The 7729-nt window shown below is 43.2% G+C and overlaps 1 protein-coding gene across 1 annotated transcript in view; it reads left to right on the top strand.

Moving 5' to 3' along the window:
• The first annotated feature begins 859 nt into the window (after nt 1-859).
• The window catches only part of IGFBP5 (insulin like growth factor binding protein 5), a 45976-nt gene continuing 39106 nt past the window's right edge, over nt 860-7729 (top strand). The window contains exon 1 of the mRNA XM_032217093.1: nt 860-1907. Coding sequence (XP_032072984.1) covers nt 1577-1907 — 331 coding nt within the window. The 5' untranslated portion in view covers nt 860-1576. The remainder of the gene's footprint in view (nt 1908-7729) is intronic.

Genomic DNA, 7729 nt, shown 5'->3' with positions numbered 1-7729 from the left:
AAGCCAGGGTTGGTTCTAGAGGAGGTGTAAACTTGATCCTGCAAGGAACCCCCTTAATTTACAGCCTAGCTGTAATGCTTCCCTGCCTGACAACAAGAGTCTGCACAATGCTGCCCTTGGGTATGTATTTTAGGGCATGGAGCATGTGGTGATTGAAAGGTAATAGTAACTGGATCAAATTTTGCAAAGTTTGCTAGCTAACTACGTGCAATTATGGTTGATTTGCTTCTATTATTTCAGAAACATGGCTGATAAAGCTTTTCACGGCATAGAGATAAGTACTATCAAATTCCTGCATGTTATGGCTATTATAGAAGTACATTTGTGCTTAACCAAAAAAAAAAGTTGGCAATCTGATACGCTCCTCTCTATTCACACACAAACTTACTTGGAATAAAATCCCAATGAATTGAATGAAATTTGCTCCAAAGTATGGGTACACGTGTTTACAATTTGGGCACTGAGAATAAACATGACACCAGTTGAGCCGGAACTTCTCAATGTTTTGAAAAAGAAAAGAAAAAATCCCTGTAGTTTAAAAAAAAAGAGGGGGAGACACTTGATTTCTTCTTGCACAGCATAAAGGTGGCATTTGGATGCCTTTGGGTGGTGTCCGTTGGAAAGCCTAGAAGTCAAAAGCTGCACAGTCACCCCACCCTTCTCCCTCCCCTCCCTACACACACACACACACAAACACACACACACTTGGAGTGTGCACTGAGCTTGCCCTGGTTCCTGGCACCAATTCAGGCTGAGGTGTCATTGGGATCTCAGATTGCAGCAAGGGTCTGGCAGGCAGCCAGGGGCAGTCTATTTAAAAGACATGCCTGCTCGGCACTATTCAGTCTCTTTAGAAACTTCTCCAGGGGGAAAGTGTTGGGAGATCTACAAAGTGGAATTCTTTTCTTTTTCCTCTTTTCCTCCTTTGCTCTCTTTGTCAAAGAGACTTTGTAAAAAAAAACCTTCAACAGAAAACCTCTTTGTTGTTTTTAACCCAATCTAGGAAAAGGAGGGGGTTTTTTTAACAAAAAAAAAAAAATTACAGCTAGTCCCAAGCTAAAATCTCTTCTTGACAAAGCTCATCTTTTACCTGCTTTAGTGCTACTCCAGACATTTTTTAAATTTGCTGCAGATCATATCAGGACAGTCAAAAAGAAGCTTGTTCAATTCTTCGCTTCCTCCCCAGCCTCTTGCAGACTTTGCTTCTTAGTGGGGCGTGTGGATTATGTTATACTTCTTTGTGCAGCCTCGCCAAAGCTACCCTTGCTCTTTAATTTTTTTTTTAACCCTTTTTTCCGGTGACTTTTTTGTTTCCCTTTTTTGAAATTACCAATCTGTTGCATCTGTAGTTCTTGCAACTGTCAGCTGCAGACAAACCTGTGATAGCCTTTCTTTTATAACAATCTAGGTGTTCTCTTTTTTCCAACATTCTGATTAAGCCTCTTTTGGAATCTTAAAGGAGAAGAGACTTTCCCCCCCCCTTTTTTTTTTGGTCTCCAAAAAAAAAAAAGAACTTTGTTGTTGTTTTTTCCTTTCACAACTCCTGCACCAGTGCGCCTTGACAAGAGCCTTGAAGATGTTCCTGATGCAGGCGCTGCTCGTGTCTCTGTGCCTGGGGCTTTCACAGAGCTTGGGTTCCTTTGTGCACTGTGAATCTTGTGACGAGAAAGCCCTCTCCATGTGCCCTCCCAGCCCTGTGGGCTGCGAACTGGTGAAGGAGCCCGGTTGTGGATGCTGCATGACATGCGCCCTGGCTGAAGGGCAGTCCTGTGGGGTGTACACAGAGCGATGCGCCCAGGGCTTGCGCTGCCTGCCGCGTCAAGGCGAGGAGAAGCCCTTGCATGCCCTGCTCCATGGCAGAGGGATCTGCCTGAATGAAAAGAGCTACCGAGAGCAAGCTAAGAATGGTGAGTCCTGCCCTGGGCCCTTGGCTCAGCTTCCTTGCTTTACTTTCTTCTGCTGGTGGGGGGTTGGGGGGTGGGGAGAGAAAGAGGCATCCCTATCTATTTGTTGCTTGCCGTGCACTGAGCATCCTCTGAACATCTTTCTTTACTTCCTTCAAGCAGGTTTAGGCATCGCCAGGTCATTTTTCTTAATCCGATTAATGCTCAGGTCTGGTGCCTCCCTGGCATTCTCCTCCCTTCCCACTTGTCTTCTGCAGCACAGCTTCTCTTTCTACCTAGCTATCTTCCTCCTTCCCCAGATGAGTCTTTAGTCTAATCTTACATAACTTCTGTTACCTTGGCTAGACCCTGGTTTCTCTCTCTCTTTGGTGAATTTTCTCTCCCTGCACCTTCAAACATTGCACCTCCACCTCCTTCCATCTTTGCTCTGTTCCTCTCCACAGCCCCAAGCCAAGCACCTTCGCCATCTGTTGGGGTTGAAGGACCTTTAGGGCAGATCATTTGGGGCACCCAGGAAAAAGAGCAAGATGCCCCTAAGAAAGGGGTGCCAGCTTCCCCCATTTTGAAGTAAATGCATATTCCCGTCTGAAAAAAGGAGGGTGGGAGCTTAGGATTGTCCCCAATTCTACAAATAACTGCCTTTGGTACTTACCCCTGGATCTCCATTACCTCCATGACCCTTCCCCAATAGTGGGAAGGCTTAGCAGCAGTCCTCAGGCCTTTGTGAAACAATATATAGCACCCTTGGGATCAATGTAGCAGCACCAATATCCAGTTGAGTCCCACTTGACTTGACTTTTCATACCTGTCTCTGTAGCCCCTTCCCATCCTCAGACTGAGTTTCCCTCTGACTCCATCTGTAGGTTGTTGCAGGGGAAGGCAGGGTGGCATCAAAATGAAACAGGTGCAACAGAATAATGAAAAAGAGTTGGGAGGGAGGGGGAGAGAGAGTTTTGAAAGGAAACCTTGGTCAGCATTCTTGCCTAGGAAGAAACCCTCAAATCCAATCCTGACTCTACTTTTTTTCTGGCTTATTAGCAGCCCCCTTCCTCTTCTTCCTCTCTCGAAACCAAAATTCCAGAGAGCTTCTTTGTTTTCTTCTCCCCCCCCCTCACCCCAAAACAAAAGCCACTCTTTTATCAGATGTCCCCTTCTGCAAAATCTAGCATCCAGGGAATGCTTGTTGCATCTAACCAGTGAAGAACATCAGCTATAAGCCTCTTGCTAACCATCAATAAATCTTGTTCCATTCATTGTATTCCCCACTCCTCACACCCACCCACTCCGCATCTCTTCTTTGAAAGCATTGGCTCTGTTTGGTTGTCATTTCATTTGGCAGAGCAAAAGTTTCTTTTTTAAAAAAATCAACACATTTGCCAAACTTCAATTGCTGCTTTTGTGGGGGCGGGGGAGAGAGACATTAAAGCCAAAGATTTTGGTCAAACTACTGTAGTCTTATGGAGGGATGGTGGGAAGAGGAGAGGAGATTTAATTTTGATTTTTCTGGTCTTGGAACTCGGAAAATTATGCAAAGAATGGCTTCCGCTAAAGCTGAGTAAGATACCCTCCTTGCACTAGTACGTGCTTCTTTAGATTCTGTGTGCGTGTGTGTGTGCGCACACGAGCAAGAATGCTGGCCAGGAACACAAGCGGAATCATTACCTACAGGGAGAGCAGCAGCAATGTTGAGCAATTCAGTCTCCTCTCTTTAGAATTACAACAGTGCCCCTTACAGACTGCTGAAACCTGCAGCATTTTAAATTTGGATTTAATCTGAATAACCCTTGCATTTTTGTCTCTCTGCCCCTTCCCCTCTGTTTCCCCCACAAACACACACACATAGACAACTCCCCCCCCCACATACACACACATTTTCTGGTCCCAGCTGAGCAGCAGGTGCTCCAAAACCGTGGGTGTCAGCCGAGTGGCCTCAAGCTGATGCATGTCTTGTGAAGACCAAAGAGTGATTAAGGAAAACATGGCACCTCCCTCACTTGCCTGTGGCTGATTGAAAGAGATTTTTATACTGTCTCCTGAGGAGGGGAGGGGGCAAAATCATTGTCAACCTTGACAATGGAGGAGTCCAGAGGTTTATATTTTATACTACACCATTTAATTCAGGGGTGGTGGGGCTTAATATATTGTTCGCAGCCAACCAGGGGAGTTGTGAGCCAGGTTTGGGCTTATTTTCTTCTAATGATCCAGTCCATTGTAGCTTTTTTAGTAATTGACAAAACCATGGTATATATAGCCCATATATCTTTGGCCAATGCATCTGAATCACTTGTTTTTCTTTCTGTCTTTTTCCATATAAATGAAATGTCTGAATTTGTCTATGGTTGTGTTATGGTTTAAGAAATTACTGACAAAAGGAACACATGTGGCACAAATGACTGCCCCATCATTAACCTCTGCTGAGTTACAGTGAACCTTGGATGGAATTGCAGGAGGTTTGCAGATCGCTAGGCTGTGGTGGTGATCTGTGGTGTGCAGTTGTTTGTGATGCCTTCTGGATCTCAGGAGGCATCAGAAACAATTGGGAAACAATCGGAAGCGATCAAGAGTTTGATCCTCACCAACCAGATTGTCCTTGGTAGATTGCATTATTAAAACGAAGGGAAACATTTGGGATGGACCAATTCATATCTTTGCCTCTCAGGTTGGATATTTAGATATCTATCAATACTAGGCATCTTCATGAGATACCTGATGCATTTCAAGGGTTTTGAAATATTTTAATGGAGCTGCTAATTTCTAAATAATTCTTCCCTTAAAAATACTTTGCTGTTCTGTCAGCTTACCAATCACTTTGTTCTCTATCCCAAATCTTGTACATTAATTTCAAAACACCTTGTTTTCTTTCTCCAACATTGTTGGAACTTTAATCCAATAATGTTAAAGGTGAACCACCAAAGACTTCTTTATGCAAATACAGAAGTTTGATGGGAATGGATGGTTCAGCTATAGTCAGATATTTATTCTCTCTCTCTCTCTCTCCCTCCCTCTCTCTCTCTCTCTCTCTCTTTTTTTTTCTCTCTCCCTCCCTCTCCCTCTCCCTCTCCCTCCCTCCTTCCCTCCCTCTCTCTCTCTCCCTCTCTCCCTCTCTCTGGCTTTTGTTTTAAAGCAGAATATTTTTTGAGGGCAAAAGTTGGGTGGGAACCTCCTAGCATCAGAACAGCAAAATGTGAGAACTGTGAAGTATATTTTTTGTAGGCATGTTTCTAAGCAACTGGCGAAGGGGAAGAAATAAAGTTTGACTTGAACTCAAAAGCTTGTGCCAAGGTTGGAGAAAACTTCAAGGAGTGAGTCCTGGCTATGGTTTATTCATCAGTATTGGCCCTGTGCTGGGATAACAATGAAAAGGGTAAAAGTCAAGGCTCTGTTTAAATGGGAGTCAAGCACTTTTTAAAATAACAAGGAGCACCTGTTTATTGCTTTGTTTTAGTGCATGATTTCCATTTGGACAGAATATGAAATATGTGAGATCATTAGAAACCACACTGACATTAGATCCATGGGGTGAAGCAACACAGAACAATATCCGCTCCAGGAAAACTAAGAGCAGTAAACTCCCATGTCCAAGTATCTAAAGGGTCCCTCACAGAGAAGTGGACTTACACCCTATTGCCCTAGGGGACAGGATTAGAACTAGGAGTTCATGCTATGAGCCGGTGAAACAGATTGCCACATGAAGTGATGAGTTTGCTTTTGCTGGAAGTCTTCAGGCCAAGCCTAGGTGATAATGTATAAAAGTTGCTCTATGGATTCTGCATTGAACTAGGGCAGGGGTCAGCAACTTGTGGCTCTGGAGCTGCATGTGGCTCTTTCATCCTTCTGCTGTGGCTCCTTGTCGCTCAAAATATGTGTCATAACTACCAATGTGCAACACCTGCCAGCACATGATTTATTGAGTTTTTCAACCCCCAGTAGGATAAATCCATGGATAAATCCAAGAAAAGAAAAGTGTCAGAAGAAAACAGAACCTTTAATTCAAATACACATGTTAGATTTGTGACCGCTCAGGAAATAGTCAGGCACAGGAAGGGTTTTGTGGCTCCCGGTGGTTTTTTTTTCCTGTGGGAAACGGGTCCAAATGGCTCTTTGAGTATTTAAGGTAGAGTTAGGACTAGATAATCTCTAAGGTACTTTCCAACCCCTGCATCTTAATTTCTCTGGTATAGTTGCTGGTTTAAGTTCTCCCTGCCTGTAAAAAGACAGCAATGGTTTTTTTTTAACTATTTCATATACAGTATATGGTATCAGTTCTATTGGTTTCTTTATGCTCCTTTAACTGCAAACACCATCACACATGGATTTTTAGTCCTTGGATAGAACCTCCATGGGGTTTTTTATATTTTTCCTGCATGTAAAAAGAATAGATAAAAAGGCAGGTGATGTGTTTAAAAATCTTTTCTTCTAGTTCTTGTACCCTGGGAGGTTTTGGGTGGGGAGTTTTGATTCTTTATCTGAATTTGAAATGATTCCCCACCAGGTTCTTTAAACCCTTAGCTCTTGTTCAAAATCATCCACACCATTTAAACCCACCTGAGAGAGAGAAAAAGGCTTCCTCCACACTTGCAGATGTTGCAGAAGCAACCCCTGGTGGCCACATGCTGCAACTGCAGCTCAGTAGAAGAAATAAAACAGTACCCTCCAGGTTATACAGACCACGATGGAGCCCAAAATTCCCATTGCTAAGCAAAATAGTTGCTAAGCTAGCTTTGCCCCATTTTACGACCTTTTTTGACACCGTTGTTAAGTGAATTGCTGCACTTATTAAGCTGGGAACGGGTTTGCTAAGTGAATCTGCCTGCCCCGCTGACTTTGCTTGTGAGAAAGTTGCAGGTGATCACATGACCCCAGGGCAATGCAAGTGTCATAAATACATGCCAATTGCCAAGCATCCAAATTTTGATCATATGACCATGGGAAGGGGGAATGCTGCAGCAGTCATATGTGTGAAAACACAGTCATCAGTCCTTTTTGCAATATCATTATAATTTTGAACAGTCACTAAACAGATAGTCACAAGTTGGGGATGACCTGTAATTGCTGTCCCAGATTTTCTCTTTTTTTTCTCCTGCTTGCTTTGGCCTTGTGACACCACATCAGCTGTTCTCTAACTTAACTTTCAAGGAGGAAGTTAGTATCCAAGCCTATGTTTACTTCTAAAAAGCAAGAGCAACAGTGAGTTATTATCATACCCTGCATTTTCAACTTGCTCAGCAATAAGTGGGAGAGATATATGTTTGCAGCAGAAGAGATCCTTTCTCTTGTACACTGTTAGTGGATGTAACTTGGAAGGATGGCTGGCTGCAGAAGAAAGTGCATATTGCAAAAAGGAGGGAATTCCAAGATATGTCAATTACATTACAGTGGATGAAATGTCCTCTTTGAGCCTTCTATTCAAAGCAAAAGAGCCTGTTCTATCTTTTCAAATGTCTGAAATGAAAAGTCCCTGCTCTGCTTTCATTGCTACTTCCTATCCATAAGTAACTACCATTCTGGGCTCAAGTGGGCAGTGTCTTGGTTCAAATAGTTCACATTTGGATCAAACCAAACGCATTTGTAATAACCATGATTTGTTGAAAAAGTCACAGGGAAACCATAAATGCTATTTGCCAACCACAATTACTGCATGGCCTGTCTAGGTGAGTAGCCTAGTGATTAGTGATCCCTGCCACCTATTTATATCTTTAGCTATAGGCATTTGTTGCCTGTGGGGCCTGATGCTCACTTAGACTGAGTGGAGTAACACAACTTGGCACAGTTTATAAAACACTGCAGAAAAATAGAGGGCTGCTTATTTCAGGGTTGTCAAACTG

The sequence above is a fragment of the Thamnophis elegans genome, chromosome 1 (genome assembly GCF_009769535.1).
Source record: "Thamnophis elegans isolate rThaEle1 chromosome 1, rThaEle1.pri, whole genome shotgun sequence".
Taxonomy (NCBI): domain Eukaryota; kingdom Metazoa; phylum Chordata; class Lepidosauria; order Squamata; family Colubridae; genus Thamnophis; species Thamnophis elegans.
This window is presented reverse-complemented; position numbering and strand designations above follow the sequence as displayed.